Source organism: Leptodactylus fuscus, chromosome 1 (assembly GCF_031893055.1).
Source record: "Leptodactylus fuscus isolate aLepFus1 chromosome 1, aLepFus1.hap2, whole genome shotgun sequence".
NCBI lineage: Eukaryota > Metazoa > Chordata > Amphibia > Anura > Leptodactylidae > Leptodactylus > Leptodactylus fuscus.
Genome location: NC_134265.1, coordinates 189348343 through 189366053, shown reverse-complemented (window position 1 = coordinate 189366053; position 17711 = coordinate 189348343). Strand labels below are relative to the sequence as shown.

At 40.3% G+C, this 17711-nt stretch overlaps 1 protein-coding gene across 1 annotated transcript in view; it reads left to right on the top strand.

The window, feature by feature from the left end:
* Window positions 1-17711, top strand: part of DGKQ (diacylglycerol kinase theta) — a 121640-nt gene that overhangs the window by 39763 nt on the left and 64166 nt on the right. The window contains exons 4-5 of the mRNA XM_075280420.1: window positions 4530-4615; window positions 17003-17128. Coding sequence (XP_075136521.1) covers window positions 4530-4615; window positions 17003-17128 — 212 coding nt within the window. The remainder of the gene's footprint in view (window positions 1-4529; window positions 4616-17002; window positions 17129-17711) is intronic.

The window sequence follows — 17711 nt, the reverse complement described above, 5'->3', positions numbered from 1 at the left end:
TAGATGATCTGTAGTATGCTATTTCATATACCAGAAAGCCGGGTTTGGCAACCTTACTTGTAGTAACGATAACCAGGAGAAGAGAACTGATTAGCAGCTGAAAACTGGCTTCACACTGGTTCTGTTCCCTACTAAAGTTTTTTGTTTTTTTTTAACCCATCAGAGTTTTCTAAATTTAGTGGTTGTTTTTTTTTTTTTTTTTTTTTTTTTTTTTTTACTTTTGTTTTATTTTTTTTTTTAAATATTTTTAGCTGCAAAAAAAAAATTGTTATATTGTTAATCAGCACTTTTTCTGGGCTTTAGATCAGCTTATTTAAAAGAACCCTAAGTTAATATGGGTCTGTCTGCTTACTGAATGTGGGAACATAGTGTCACTAATTGAGTCTCACTAACTTAACCATTTTAGATGTTGCAGAGAAAATGGGAGTAAAAATAGTTTCTTTGTACATTTACAGGATGACTGAATAGCAGACAGATTGTTGTATGAGGCTTAGATATTTTTTAGTGTAACTTTTAGTTTACCCATAAGAATTAAATGGGTTTTAATTCACAGTTTATAGGATGTTGTATATCACAAGTCATGAAATAAAAAGGAGCGAGGATACACAATACTATGGAAATGTGTGCAGTACTAGATTTCTCACTGGATTCATTTGCATTGAATTGCCTGTTACCTGTGGCAGATTGATATCCATTAACCTCTACTGCATCTACTGTTTTATTGATTCCTTTCTTCTGTGTCCTGTTTATTTTTTTTCTCCCAGTCTCTAAAATACCATCATTCACCCCTGATTGACATTCATGCCAATACTTCATGTGTGCCATTTTCTTTTTTTAATTTCTTAACTGCTTTATTAAAGATTTTCAATAATGCATACAAACACTTAACAACCAAAAAGCAGGATACATTATACTGTACATAAAACTGAATTCAGTTTATGCCCAAAGGTGCAGTGAAGAGTTTAGTCAGCAATCAAGGCAATATAAGAAAATACCAGAATATGTCCAGGAAAGGACAAACTAAAGCAGGAGGGGAGACACAGGATAGGTAACATGAGTGATACCAGTGTATCAACAATTTCTAAAAAGTTTCCTTACGTACGAAAAATCTGGAGATCTTGGCCACCCTCTCCTAGATAAGCGACCAGGCGGCACCAGAAATAAGCTTTCCAAAATAACCTTCCTATTTTGACATATAGCTACGTGTAGGCAAAATGGCAGGGGTAGTGTCTGAGAGGATCCAATAGATATCAGAAATGAGATAAGTAGCGGTAGTGTCTGATCATCTTTCATTAAAGCCTGCAATAGAAGCACCTTTTTTTGCAATGCATTAGCTTGGCAATGCATTGCAGTAGTGATCAGCCCCCTTGGGATTCAAGATCCCTAGGGGGTCTAATAAATACATCAAATAAATAAATTTAAAAAAGTAAGGAAAAAAAAAGTATTAAAAGTTCAAATCAAGCCCCTTTCCCTAGAACACATATTAAAGTACTTAAAGAGGACCTTTCACCACTTTTGGGCACAGGCAGTGTTATATACTGCCAGAAAGCTGACAGTGCGCTGAATTCAGCGCACTGTCGGCTTTCCCGATCTGTGCCCGGTGTGAAGAGCTTACGGCCCGGTACCGTAGCTCTTCTATGGTCAGAAGGGCGTTTCTGACCATTAGCCAGGAACGTCCTTCTGCCTCGCGGCGCCAATCGCGCTGTGCCGTGGAGCCGGGAGGAACTCCCCCCTCCCTCTGCTCACACAGCTTGTCCGTAGACGAGCATTATCAGGAGAGGGAGGGGGCGTTCCTCCCGGCTCCACAGCACAGCGCGATTGGCGCCGCGAGGCAGAAGGACGTTCCTGGCTAATGGTCAGAAACGCCCTTCTGACTGTAAAGCGCTACGGTACCGGGACCGATAGCGCTTTACACCGGGCACGGATCGGGAAAGCCGACAGTGCGCTGAATTCAGCGCACTGTCAGCTTTCTGGCAGTATATAACACTGCATGTGCCCAGATATGGTGAAAGGTCCTCTTTAAAGGAGGACCTTTCACCAATTTGGGCACAGGCAGTTCTATATACTTCTGGAAAGCTGACAGTGCGCTGAATTCAGCGCACTATCTGCTTTCCCGATCTGTGCCCCGGGTAAAGAGCTATCAGTCCCGGTAACGTAGCTCTTAACAGTCAGAAGGGCGTTCCTGAAAGTCAGTCAGGTACGTCCTTCTTCACAGCAGCGCCTATCACGCTGTACAATTTGAGAGGGGAGGTACGCCCCCTCCCTCTGCTCACAGTGCTCGTCCATAGACAAGTATTATCAGGAGGGGATGTTCCTCCCTGCTCACACAGCACAGCGCGATAGGCGCTGCTGTGGAGAAAGACGTACCTGACTGTCAGGAACGCTCTTCTGACTGTAAAGAGCTACGGTACCGGGACCGATAGCTCTTTACCCGCACCACAGATTGGGAAGGTCAACAGTGCGCTGAGTTTCCAGCGGTATATAGAACTGCCTGTGCCCAAATCGGTGAAAGGTCCTCTTTAAATACTATAAAACACATACATTTTAGGTATCCCTGTGACCGAATATGTTTGCTCTACAAATCTATAAAAATATTTTTCCCGTATGGTAATTGCCGTAGTGGGGGGGAAAAAAATCAAAAGTGCCAAACATGCCATTTTTTCACTGTTTTGATTGTAATAAAAATTTTAATAAGTGATCAGAGCAATAGCAATTCCCTGAAATGGTCTAACTAAAAAATACACCTGACCCTGCATAATAATAAAAAAAAAAAGACGCCCTATGCATCCCTGTACACAGAAGTATAAAAAAAGTTACAGGTGTCAGAATATGGCGACTTTTAGAAAAAAATTTTTTGCACAGTTTTGGATTCTTGTTAAGGGGTTAAAATGTAAATAAACCATATAAATTTGGTATACTCGGAATTGTACCGAAACATTAGAATACAAGTGACATATAATTTTTTACAGTACATTATGCAGAATAATTAATGGCGGCATCATGAAAAAAAAAAAAAATTGTCCTGCAAATATTAAGACATCATAGGGCTTTGAGAGCAGAAAAATAAGAGTTAGGGTGAATTCACACTACGTAAACGGCAGCTTATTCTGAACGTAAAACACGTTCAGATTCAGCGCGTATAAAGCAGTTCCATTCATTTCTATGGGAGCTGGCATACGAGTACTCCCCATAGAAATGAATGGGCTGCTTTTTTCACTGCGAGCAGTCCCATTGAAGTGAATGGAAAGTGCTCGCGTGTACGGCTCGGCATGAGCAGAGCTAGCCATACACGCCAGCACATCCCATTCACTTCAATGAGACTGCTCGCAGTGAAAAAAGCAGCCCATTCATTTCTATGGGGAGTGCTCGTATGCCGGCTCCCATAGAAATGAATGGAAACTGCTTTATACGCCGCTGATTCTGAACGTGTTTTATGTTCAGAATAAACAGCTGTTTACGTAGTGTGAATTCACCCTTATGGGGTTTGGAAAAAGTGTGTGTGTGTGGGGGGAGAGGAGTCAAAAATGAAAATCAAAAAATTCCTCCAACAGAAACCGGTTAAGAGTATGTAGTTCTGTCAACGCCATAATGCACTTTGCATTAGAGTTAAGACCTTTGACTCTAATAGACACGATCTTAGCCATTTCTAAAATCTAGGAATGCCATACATAGTGCAGTTTGCCACTGGATGCGCAGACAGCTGTAGGAAATGGATACCTGTGGGGCGGAGACATAGAGGCTAGCATAAGTGAAATGAAGCAAAGGCAAGATCAACTGTTAATGTACTGTGTAAAATTAAGTATAGCCATGGCATTGTGCCCCTGTGCCATGGGAAGCGAGGCTGTGAAGCCCAGTTAAGAAGCAGATTAGAGAGAACCAGCTATCTGAAGCCAGAGCTGGCTCCCAGAAATCCCCATTACCCCATCCCCTGGCATGTGGCAAAAACTAGCAATAATGAACAACTGAACAATAACTGAAGAAGCAAAGTCCCGGTGAAGGACTCATTCCTATGATCCAGCTGTACATGTCAAGGCAAAAAAAAAGATTGAAGTGAATCCTGGTGATGTAGACTGGGAGATCTGGCTGCTGGAGCAGAGTCAGCTGAAGACAGATGTTGCCGTTTCTGCCGATTAGCAGGCAGAGAAATGTCCAAGGCAGCACAAAAGTGTCATAATTCAGTTTGGGATTTCAGAGTGACAGTGCACCCATTTTTTCCTAACCATGAGGGCAAAGGGGAAGCCCCCAGCTGTAAGGTGGCGGGTGCTCCAATGCTGCCACTCCCATAGTCCTCTACTGGTCCTATAGAATTGATGTCACAGACTTCATTTACATGATCATTGCAGCTTATCACTGACCTTATCAGTTACAACTGTATGTTACCAGTGTTTTAGACAGGTAAACATGTCTGTCATTGAATCCATAAAGGATCTAAATATAACACTATGAATAAGTCAATGGGAAATTTTGGTATTTGTAATCTATTGCCTTTTAGTATTCAATAATTGTAATTTTTCATTTTTATTTTTTAGTTTGTGAACTCCATGTGCACACAGACTGCGTCTTATTTACTTGCAGTGACTGTCGTCAGTGTCACCATGATGGGCAACAGGACCATGTAAGTTTACTAGACTACTATAAGTGAAGAATTTTCTTACTGTAATTTATGGTTTTTAGACCTTGTTGTTGTGAAATCCTATTTTAATATTATTACTGTTAAAACTTTCTTTTTTCAGTATGCACCAGTACAAAGAATGTATATCAGTGATCCATGAAAAAAATAGGACATGCCATATGTTTTTCTTAAAGATCAACTTGTGGCTCAGTTTGCATAGACCCAGTTAATCCATTGGGATGAATGAGTTCATGAAATAAACTGATCCGCGAATCATTTAAACACAATGCCAAGATTCAGCTCAATCATGTGAATATAGTAAAAAAAAAAAAAAAAAAAGTAACCATATCTGTTCACATGTTTTGGACATGCCTGGGGATTGCTAGAATTGTATTACCAAACATGTGCATTAGGTATTTATGGTTATACAACTGCTTAAACACACCATTAACTTGCATTGGAAAAAACACATACCGTAACCAAGTGAAATTAACTATGCTTTTCATTGCTGTTAAATTGTATGGCAATGTATAGTGTCTAAACATATCCATAAGAGTTCAGTTTTCTACATATGCTTGGAGAATAAGCATTGTATAAAGGTATTATAGTTGTCTTGTGAATAGAGCCTAAGCATAATATCACTGAGTCTTATAAACACTGACAAGTTGTATCATGCTATGGGTACATAATAAAGCATTCCATACGCAATCGGCATTGCTGCAACTTGTATAATAACTTTTTCATACTTGTTAAGTATTTGTTTTGTAGATTCCCCTTCACTTGGTTGATGTTGTATACTTGTAAGCAATTGAGCATTCTACTTCTATGTAATCTTCTACATATGGATATTATTTAGCAAAATAAAGCTAGTTTTCTATGAATTATTGTGGACCTCAACCAGGCAGGTCAAGGAAGTGTTGATATCTGGCAAGAACATTTCTGGGTAACCTTTACTGTTTGTGGACAACCATTATCCTGTTGAAAAATGCCTGAAGTCCTGTCATGAGAGGAAACCGATATGGGCACAAGATGTCCTTGCACATAGGCTGAGCTTTTAATGCCCTTGTATCTCTATTAGGGTTCACCAGCTGTGGTATGCCATGGCTATAGTTTTGGGGAATGTCTATTCCTCACTTTTTGTTCAAATTATTAACACAGTGAGTAGACCAGATACTTTAAGACACAGGAATACCTAACGTGTATGTGTTTCACAGTGGTTTCCTTCTTTTATATGTATTCTAGGGAAAGACGACTTTTTAACCCCAAAACTTTTCTGAAAAGTTGGGGGTCGTCTTATACGCCGGGTATACAGTGGGGCAGGGGGTGGAGGAGCGGGATCGCAACCTTCCTGCCGCTGCTGGCTTCCTGCAGTGGCAGGAGTGGAGTGATAACGCGGACCCGGCCTCCACAGCATCTGCCGGGTATGTAAAGCTAATGGTGACGGCTCTGCTGCAGAGCGGTCGCCATAGCAACCGGGTCTCCGCTTAACACAGAGGCCCGATGCTAATGCCCGCAATCAGAATGAATGTAATACCTGACGAGGTCGCAGGAGCCGACCTGTTCTGGTGACAGCCGGGAGCCTAATGAAGGCTCCCAGGTCTGTCCCAGCAATATTACTATTGTAGCTAGTCTATGACCAGCCGCAATAGTAATGTACAGAATCTCCCATAGACGGCAATACACTTGTATTGCCGTCTATGGGGACTTGCAATCAAATGATTGCAGGTTCAAGCCCCCTAGGTGGGGGCTAATAAAAATAGTTAAAAAAAATAAATACAAAATTGTTTAAAAAAAAATATATAAAAAAATTTAAAAGTTCTAAATCACCTCCTTTCCATAGAATACATATAAAAGCAGAAAACTACTGTGATATATGTACATATTGGTTACCCCTATGTCCGAAAATGCCCGGACTACTTATAAAATATTTTTCCTGTACGGTGAATGTCATAATCAGAAGTGCCAAACCCCCTTTTTCTTTCACTGTTTCGCCTCTGATTTAAATAAAAGGTGATCTAAGCAATAGACATTCCCCAAAATGCTATATTTATGGTAAATGTGGCCCCGCCACATTGTCTGTGCAAAAAAAACCAAACGGTTATCCAGACGGAGAGACCACATATGGACACCGGCGGTTTGCTTTACAACCCATTCAAACGAATGGGTTGTAAAGCAGACCGCTGGCAAGCCGCCGCCTTTCCAGTTTCTCCAGGGTTTAGGACGAAAATCCCAGGGCGGACAGTGGCGGTAGTGTGAACCCTCCTTTACATAAAAGATGGTTTGGGAATAGAGATGAGCGAATAGTATTCTAAACTATAGTTTCGAATACCTTGCTCCATAGGAATGAATGGAAGCGGCCGGACACCAAGGGGTTAAGCGCTGGCGTCAGCCACTTCCATTCATTCTTATGGAGCGAGGTATTCGAAACTATAGTTTTGAATACTATTCGCTTATCTCTATTCGGGACTAGAACGCAAATAAAAAAGCATTAAAGAGTATGCCAAGGAGTAAGTCTGCATTAAAAAGAGGTACCCCACAGAAGAGGGGTAGTCTTATACGGTGAGTATATCCCAAACTTTATATTTTAACTGGAAACGTTGGGGGTCGTTTTATACAGTATGCCCAGTCGTCTTATACGCCGGAAAATACGGTATATATAGTTCAAGGCAAAATAACACACTGGGTGCAAATCCAAAAGAGGGTTGCTCCCTCTTATATGTAGATGAACAAAATGGCAGCACTCCAACATATCCCAAAAATGTCAGTGGGTTAATTTCAAAGCAACATTTTGGTTCACATCCAGAACCTTTCTCAAGCGAACAGCAGTGATAATAGCAGTTATATAAAGGGCATTCAATTCCCAGTGTAATTAAACAATCCAAATTCTTATATCACAAAAAATACAAAATGCATAAGTAAAATCTGCATAAAGTCCAAATTAATATAAATGCATATAATCCATTATTACATAGATAGCGGAATATCATAAATAAATGAAAACCGTGTAATCAATATACAAGTGTTATACATAAAATGCAGGTGTATTTTGAAATAAGTAATAACTATAGCGTCACACCACTTGTAACAACAATATTGGCTTGCATAAGAACCCTGAGTAATGATAGCAGTGTTTGTGGGGTTCGCGGGTCCGCGGCATCACTTACTGATCCCCGCTCCTGATCACAACCGTAGAAGGGAAAGCCCCGGTGACCATGAGCCAGAGCCAGGATGGCAAGTAAATAGGGCCCGTTACCTGCTGAGGTTACTCCAGCAGATAACAGCCTATTTAAAAAAACAAAAACAAAAAACAAACACATGAGGGGCTCGCCAGGCCCTGTGGCAGCCGCTACTGCTGCTACCCTGGTAGTTATGCAGCTCCATCCCATATCAGGTGTTTCAGGGTTTGAGGGAAAAGAAACTTCAGGTCTTCCTTGTCCACGTGATTCACAAAGAGTGGAAAGGTCTGGACAAAAAGGCTACCACCTCTATGATATTTAAGGCTAGGCTCACACCTGCACCCGCTCTCCTCTCAGGGATTCCGTTCCCCATTCCGCTTTTAAAATACGGAGAGAAAATCCTGTAAGTCCTCAAAAACAAAATTATGCCAGATCCCATGTGAAGGGGATTGACTTTTCGGTTCCAGGTTGGATGATATTTTAGAGAAGGCTTCAGACAGGAAAAAAGGGTTTCCCTCAGAGTCAAGATTTTATCACCAGAAACGCTTCTTTTGGAACCAAAAGCGCAAGAGCGTAAGTCAAACCAATGACTCCAACCCTGCAGTGGGAGAGAGGCTAATGAGGGGGGGGGGGGGGGTTGCTCATAGCCTGGCAGAATATCTCCTCATCCTCATGGATCATCTATGTGGTTCAACAGGGTTACAGGCTGATATTTCTAGAAACACCCCCAAAGAAATTTATCATCACAAAAACAACTTCCCTTTATATACAGGCTGCTCTGGAGTTGCAAATAGACTTGCTCCTTCACAAGGATGTCCTGGTTCCTGTACCACCTTCTTAGTGGGAAGAAGGCTATTACTCCTTGATATTCCTTTGTTCAAAAATCCAACAGTTCATTCTGGACCATCTTTAATTTAAAATCTCTGAACCATTATATTTCTACAAGAGGTTCCACTGTGAATCTCTTATACAAAGACTGCTGGTCTTTCTTTCTTTTTCTCTTTCTTTCTTTCTTTCTTTCTTTCTTTCTTTCTTTCTTTCTTTCTTTCTTTCTTTCTTTCTTTCTCTTTCTTTCTCTCTCTTTCTTTCTTTCTTTTTCTTTCTTTTTCTTTCTTTCTTTCTTTCTTTCTTTCTTTCTTTTTCTTTTTTCTTTCTTTCTTTTTTTCTTTCCTTCTTTTTCTTTCTTTCTTTTTCTTTCTTTCTTTCTTTTTCTCTTTCTTTCTCTCTTTCTTTCTTTTTCTCTTTCTTTCTTTTTTTCTTTCCTTCTTTTTCTTTCTTTCTTTTTCTTTCTTTCTTTTTTTTTCTTTCTTTCTTTTTCTTTCTTTCTCTCTTTTTTTTTTCTTTCTCTCTCTTTTTCTTTCTTTCTTTCTTTCTTTCTTTCTTTCTTTCTTTCCTTCCTTCCTTCCTTCCTTCCTTCCTTCCTTCCTTCCTTCCTTCCTTCCTTCCTTCCTTCCTTCCTTCCTTCCTTCCTTCCTTCCTTCCTTCCTTCCTTCCTTCCTTCCTTCCTTCCTTCCTTCCTTCCTTCCTTCCTTCTCTCCCCTTCACCCTCCCTTCGGTCTCTTTTCACCCCTGTAAGTCTTCATGAAGATCATGGCGGAACTATACTCCTCCTTCCATCTACAGAGCATCCAGATTATACCATATCTGGACAACTTCCTGGTGTCAGCCCCGACAAAGCTCCTGCTCTTGTCACATCTGAGTTTCATCAAACAGACCCTCTTGGAGTTGGGTTGGCTAATCAACATGGAGAAATCCAGCTTTCTTCCCAGCCGTAACATGACCTTTCTAGGAGTCCTTCTGCATTTCCAAATAGCAGCTTCCTTCCTTCCAGTGGAAAAGCATTACGCCATAATTTCGAAGGTCTCTTCCTTCCCTATACACAGCATCAAGTTCCATCACAGAAAAGATGAGACTTTTGGGCTCTTTAACATCCTCCGTCCCTTGGGTTCTCTGGGCTAAGGCTCATACCAGGGATCTGCAAGCCTTTCTGCTATCAGTGTGTGACAGACGTCAGATATCCTTAGACAAGAATGTAAAGAATCCCTCGTCTATGAGGGACGCTCTTCTCTGATGGCTGGACAAGAGCAACCTTCAGAGAGGTGTTATTTGGCATCCTTGCCCTTTCACACTACCAGAATGCCAGCTTGCATGGTTAGGGAGCCCACATATCCACAACCTGGGAACAAGTCCAGTATGGAGCCAGTCTATGGCTACTCCTTCCTCAAACCTACAGAAGCTATTGGCAGTAAAGGAAGCTCTCCTTCTCTTAGGATCTTCTCTAAAGGGTTGTCACCTGAAGATCTTCTCAGACAACGCTACCACAGTCGCTTATCTCAACAGGCAGAGTGCACAAGAAGCTGTGCCCTATCCAGAGTGTCCTCCAGGATCTTCGACTGGAAGGAACAGAATCTGGCCTCTCACTGCAGTCCATCTAAAAGGAAGCAACAATGTGGTGCCCAACTTTCTCAGCAGGCAGGCCCTGAAAGAGGGAGAATGGAGACTATGCACTTATATTACTGGGAGTAAGCAAGGGATCACAGTAAGCAGATGAATTGATACAAAAAGGATGTTGGAAACTCCTATAACTTTCCATAATATAAACAATAATGTTATTTTCTAAAATTGAACCACCCTTTTAAAACTTATGTTTAGTATGAAAACTTGATTCAAACTGTGTTATTAAAAAATACAAAAAACTCCATTCATTTTCTAATTTAGAATATACTTATGTTATTTTTTTACACCATAATTAAAGTTCTTGAACACTCCAAATAGAAATATAATTTATAAGCAGTCCGAAGACACTGTGTGTGACCAATGTGTAATTAACATGCCAGGGTGTGCCTGTAGTAATTTCTCCAGAGTGGTGTGACTCCTCATGCAATAGGTATTGAGAAATCTATTTGTATTAATTGTATGCTGTTGGATGTGCTCATACATATAATTAGATCAGGTCTATGGAATTTACCTGATATACATCCTACATGTGCCAGTTTTGTACCTAATTCTTCATAATTTCTTTTCCAGAATATTATTAAAAAAATGACATGCTGCAGAACTAGCAGCTCAGTTAAAGGTTTTTTTTTGGCTCAAATATAATTTTTCCTATAGATGACCTTCCACACATCATCCTCTGTGTGCCGAAGGGTAATTCTTGCCGCAATGCTCCTATTTAAGTAATAGGAGTGACGCTGCAGTTCCCCATACTCACCACTATGCAGTGAATGGGGTTGCTGCAACCACTCTTATTACTTAAATAAAAGCAGCTGTATTGCACTTGCTCCCTGTACGTGTCCACAGTTTCCAGCACAAAATACACTAATTATTATTGGTCCTCAACACGGCTTTCCTCTTATTCTCTCATTCCTTATCCCTAACACACTCCCTGTTTAAATTGTGGTCCTTCTCATGGTCCCCCCCCCCCCTCCTCCATTCCTTATACCCAGCAAGATATACTGTACTTGAAGATCATGATCAATCATCAGACAGCTTTTGATTTTAAAAACATTCACAAGGGCACATGATACACAAAATATAATCAGAAAAGAATATTGAACAGAAAAAGAAGAAAAACAAACCAGCTCCGAGTTCACATAGTGCAGAAAGGCTGATGCGTTTCGAGACTCCTGTCTCTTAGTCGTAGCGATCTGCACTATGTGAACTCGGAGCTGGTTTGTTTTTCTTCTTTTTGTGTCACATCTATGTTCAATATATTTTTCTGATTATATTTTGTGTATCATGTGCCATTCTGAATGTTTTTAAATTTTCCATCTAATTAAAAGCTATGTTTTAGCAAAAAAATTTCATATGTGGTGCTGGACTACAAATCTTTTTTGAAGCTATTTGTATTTTGCCCCTGTCCGGGGGGAGTGGTCCGTGCACCATGTTCCAACGATTTTTGGTGTATCTAGGCTGGCTGTGGACTCACATTACATTGTCTTAAATAAAGTTTGTAATACACTTTATTAAAGGGGCTCTATCATTGGGAAAAATCATTTTTAGCTAAGCACCTACCTGCATAGCCTTTAGAAAGGCTATTCCACACATACCTTTTGTATGTAAATCGCCTCAGTAGTTTTTGAATGAGCCCATTTTTTAATATGCTAATTATCCTCCAGCGAGCACTGAAAGTCTCATCAAGCACCCTCTGCTGTGTGTACAGCACAGGCTGCTGCTGACTCATCTCCCTGCTCTTGCACACAGCAGAGAGGGAGGAGTGCTCGGTGGAGCCTAATTAGCATATGAATAAAAATGGGCTCATTCAAAAACTACTGAGGCGATTTACATACAAAAGGTAAGTGTGGAATAGCCTGTCTAAAGTCTATACATTTATGTGCTTAGTTAACAATGTGTTTTCCCAATGATAGAGCCCCTTTAACAAATTGTGTACCCTTTTTTAAAATCCTTCTTTTTTTTTTCACTCTGTCCCTTATCTCTGTATTTAAAACTGTCTCTGTGCCTCACTGAATGTTACTGTGTATGGTGTACAGGAGGACGGGACTAAGTGTGTAAGATGAGGGTGGGGAAGGGTCATTTAAGTTATATAAGAGAGATAAGATAATCCTTTAATAGTCCCACAGTGGGGAAATTTCAGTATGTTACAGCAGCATAGTAATACAGGTACAGGATAATACACAGTAATATATTACGGAAGTAGACACACATAAGCTGAGAAGAGAAGATATACTAGGAGCCCATAGCAAGCTAAGGAATGGAAGAGAAAGAAGGAAGACTTCATAATCATTAGTTCTCTGTGCGGAGTGATCTTCGCTTGGTCTGATGTAGATTATACAGCCTGGTCACGGTTGGAAGGAAGGACCTGCGATAGCGCTCCTTCTCATACTTGGGGTGAAGCAGACGGTCACTTACAGTGCTGCCAAGTGCCATCAAGGTCCCATACAATATCTAGGACATTATAAAACGTACAATCTTGGTTTTGGTGTTTTATGAAAGAGAAGATTTCTGTGCTATCTAAATTATTTCCAGAAATATCACTGGTTAAAAATAGTCAGGATTGGGATATTTGTAAGCTGCTGCATAAAATATATGATATAAATATCCCAATCATCACTGTGTTTTCAGCCAGTGATACCTCTGGAAATAATTTAGATAGCATTGTAATATTAGTGTCGTATCAAAAGATGAGAATCTCCTCTCTTATAATACACCAAACGCTAGTGTATGTTTTATATTCTCCAAGATATAACGGTTTGAAGTGATACTCCCCCATTTTCTCTACATCTTACACAGCCTTGGAGTACAATCTTGGAGAAGGGGCTATGTAAAATGTAAAGAACAAGGGTAGGCGAAGGTCACTTAAACAGATTTATCTTGGGCGTTAGTGCTATCTTTATTTCCAGAGATATCGCTGCTTGAAAACACGGATTAGGATATTTATATGAAGCTACATAATATAGACAAAATGGGGTTTACCTGGAATTTTACTTTCTATGAGTCTGAAGGCAGCACACATGCCCTTTTATCCTAGCCTTTAATTCCTCTTAGGACTTGCCCACCTATGTAGCAATTAGCAAAATTGATGGTATAAGAACCTTTTATTCTCTCTACTCTCTCTTTGCGTTTTAATGGCCAAGTGTTTTTTTTTTTTACTTAATTTTAAGTTGGGAGGGTATGCCATGCTGCCTTCAGATTCAAAGAAAGTAAAAATTCCAGATAAACCCAATTTTGTCTTTCTTATTTATCATGTGGCAGCACAGAGGGGGCCTAGCTAGCTACCCAATTTGGGAAGATCATCATTTGGATACCATATTAAGTACCGCTGTGCCAAAGGCTGGACACTGACAGGATATCCAGGCGATAATGCTTGATGAAGGTAGTGCATTTTCAGCCAATGAAGTTGCTGTGGAAGGTGTAGAATGTGCCCTTACTGTAGTTGGTGATGAGATTTGCTAATCGTAGACCTGATCTATCTGGCTAATGTGCCTTTTAGAGTACGTCACCCCCTTACTAGTGCTTGAAAAGGGTACATATAAATTGTCCTGTTTTCTGAAATCCTTGGTTCTATATAGGTAGGTGAGAATAGCTCTTTTAACATCTAAGGTGTGGTAACATATGTTGTTCTGTCTCAGGATGAGGATAGAAAATTGATAAGAAGGATTCTTTATTAATATTCTAAAAAGAAAGAACTTTAGGTATGAAACTTGGCAGGGTAGGTCTCCTGGCATTTTAGCAGATCTAATGGCTACTAGAAATGCCGCTTTACATAATAGCCATTTCAGGTCTATGTCCTGGATTGATTTGAATAGATGGGATGTCAGAGCATTGAGAACAACAGATAAATCCAAAAGGGGTGCAGGAGGTTTTACTTCCGGTCTCAGATTCCTAATTGTTTTGAACAATCTTGATACTAAAAGATGAGCAGAAAAATTTCCGTCAGTTATGGCATTTATGGCTGTCTTATGTGCTTTGAGAGTATTACATTTAAGGCCTTTCTGAAAGCCATCTGATGCTGGGTTCACACCAGCGTCTGGACTCAGTTATCAAATTTTCGTCTTCTGCATGCAGAAGACGGAAACCTGTCATGCCAAGTCCAGCCTTGAGCACCGGTGAGCATTTTATGCTCTGCGCGGCGAAACCGTTTTTTTTTTTTTTTTTTAAACCGGACACAGAGTACTGCATGTCCGACTCAGTGTCCGGTTTAAAAAAAGGTTTTGCGGCAGAGAGCATAAAACGTTCACTGGCGCTCACAGCCGGACACTTTTCAAGCCGTCTCCTGCCCTGTTTTGTGCGGGAAACAGAAACCTGCAGAATGGAGTGCTGGGCGCAGATGTGAACGAGCCCTGACAGATATTGTAGAACACTGGAGATTAAAAAAAAAGTGGTTACCTAGGGAAACCCATGGACCCCAAAGACTATAATGATGTCCTTGTGGTTTCCACATGAAAAATTCAGAGAGAAAAGTGCTGCTTGCAGGACTTATCTCTCCTCATTTTTCATGTGGAGAGGGGAACAGAATGGCCTGAACGCAAATGTGAAGCGGGTCGAAACAGAAAGTTTCTTGTCCATTGGTTATTCCAATGTTCCTTGATCTGCCCAAGATCCATAAAATCATTGTGCCCTCCCCTCTGAGTGATTATTTTGGTGTTGGTTCCCTAAATGAAAGACTTCTGTGGCTGGATGACTTGTAACTTTTTGTTTTGTGTGTACCAGTGTATTTTAGAGGTGGATCACTTGTGATGCACCTTCTTTGTATTCCACACAATCTTGCATTACATTCTGTTGCACACCATTTATACAAGTACAGTGGATCGAGTATATATTCAAAATTATCTAAATATATAGTCAATGTGATCCATTTTCTATTGAAACATACTTATTTTATGTTTGATTAATTTTATTTGCATGTATGGGGGCGTTCACACTACCGTCGGTGTCCGACAGCTAGTGTCCACTGCTAATGTCGGACATCCCGGCGTAGGTTTTTGCTGTCCACTTGAAAAGTCGGACATCTTTGGGAACGGACAGTTAAGGACAGGCACGGACAGTAAAAGAATGCACCTGATCTCCATTTAAATCAATACAAATTGTCACGGACACAGCTAGTGTCCGTTGCTAAAGTCCGCACAAGATTTTTCACGGACACTAGCTGTTGGGCACCGACGGTAGTGTGAACGCCCCCTATGTGGTTCCCCTATGGGAGTGAAATTTTCACCATCCTTGGATAATTCAAATATGGCTAAATGGGAAGAATCCTTTATCTATTCATCTGCAAATCTGATTTATGATGACATGTACTGGTATGGGTGCTACATCAATGATCTCTTGTTGGTTTGGGGTGGTGATGTGGCGCCCATACTTTTTTTTTTTTTTGTCTTATATTAATAGCAATGCTGCCAAAAATTCACTGGTACCTTATGATTTATTTTTTAGACTTAAAGCTTACTGGTTTACATGCAATTAGTAAGGTGATTACCACACGTTACTGCAAAGAAACAGTAATACCATGTTATACTCCATTCCCACGGAGTAACGTGCCGCTCATTTAGACACCTAAACACGTGTCAGAGCAAGGTGCTTCAAAACGGATCCCATTGACATCAATGGGTGCTGGCATACACGCGTTACACATTGAAATCAATGGGAGGCTTTATAACCCATTGATTTCAATGTATAACGTGCGTAAGCTGGCACCCATTGAAGTCAATGGGATCTGTTTTGAAGTGCCTCCCTCTGACATGTGTTTACGTGTCTAATTGAGCGGCGTGTTTCTCCGTAGGAACGGAGCCTTACACACGGATAGCAGTCACTCATCCCACACCCAGTGGGAGAATTAATGAGAATTAAATGTTCATGTTCCAATACCTCAGCTTATCCTAAGAAAATCAAATGAGGCATGTGTAAGACATGTTATTGAATAGTTCACAATAATCATGTTCTAATATACATAACATTAGTTTTTCAGCAGTGTGTAGCAAGGAATACCATCAAGTGGGGACATAATCAAACAGAATTTTCCCAAATTGTACCAAGACGATACCTTGGCTCAAATCTTACATACAGGTTGTCATTTTGTAGATAAAAAGGGACGTTCTATCTGAGCTTTTCCTTTGCCCGAGTTATTGTTCATAAAATTTTTCATTTTGCACTTGGCTACAGGTCAAAGGTTTTAAGAAACGTGGTACTATGAAATGCAGTGTGTGCAAACTTTTTTTTATTTACACTAGATGCTTCCTGAATTGTAAATGCAAAGATGTAGTGTATATTATCGAGTTTTCCATCTGCAACCTTAAATACGTGGGTTGCACTATTCGTAACCTTAAGGCCAGTATTTCAGGACATATGTCAGATGCAATTAATAACAAAAACACTGGCACTTCTATCAAAACATTTCTTTCTTGTCCATGCTCTTGTTGTCACATCTACAGTATATGGTTTTATGCAATTGAAACCACAATGTGCTGGAGACTGGAGAAAGGTTATTGCATAGCGAGGCATTTTGGATCTTCCAACTCAATACTAGACATCTTATGAGTTTTTTTAAATTTTAAAATTGATCTTTTACATTACTATTGATATTGTAGTTCTGACTTTTGCTAGGTTTGCGCTAGCGTTTAGCGTTTAAGATTCCACTTAAAATAAGCAGAGAGAAAAGTCCTGCTAAAATTGTTGGAAACTCAACTGACCCCATTATATTCTATGGGGTCCACGGGTTTGCACATGTAACTGGTTTTTAAAAGGATCTCTTCTTCTGTAGGACACATATCATCATCACTGGCGAGAGGGAAATTTATCTTCCAGTGCCCGTTGTGAAGTCTGCAAAAAAACGTGTGGTTCATCTGAAGTTCTTTCAGGCATGCGATGCGAATGGTGTGGCATTCAGGTATGGAGTCTAATGTTTATGCAATCTTCAAACCTAGTATTGTGTGTTGTAAAAAAATAAAGCTATCACAAACAAAGCATATGAAATTTTAATGCAAAATTAATATGCCCAAATACTGTATGTACTCGAGTATAAGCCGAGCCGAATATAAGCCGAGGCCTCTAATTTTACCACAAAAAACTGGGAAAACGTATTGACTCGAGTATAAGCCGAGGGGGGGAGGGTGTTATGCAGCAGCTACAGGAAAATTTCAAAAATTAAAATGACTGGAGTTTTTGGGTGCAGTAGATACTGGGGAAGGGGAGGGGGTGTTTTGGTTGTCTGTCTGCCCCTTCCCTGAGCTTGAGGACTGTTTTTTTGTTTTTTTTTCCCCCACTTGGAATTCAGCCTGGATGAATATAGGGTATCTGCAGTCCTCCTGTTGACCCCTTCCCGACGGAACAGGATCATCGCAGATACCTTATATTCAGCCTGTCTGTGGTCAGGATGAATTCTAAGTTGGGGGAAAAAAACGATCGCAGGTTTTTCACTGATCCAAATTGAGATACACAAGATTACATGATGCTTATGGACACACACACAC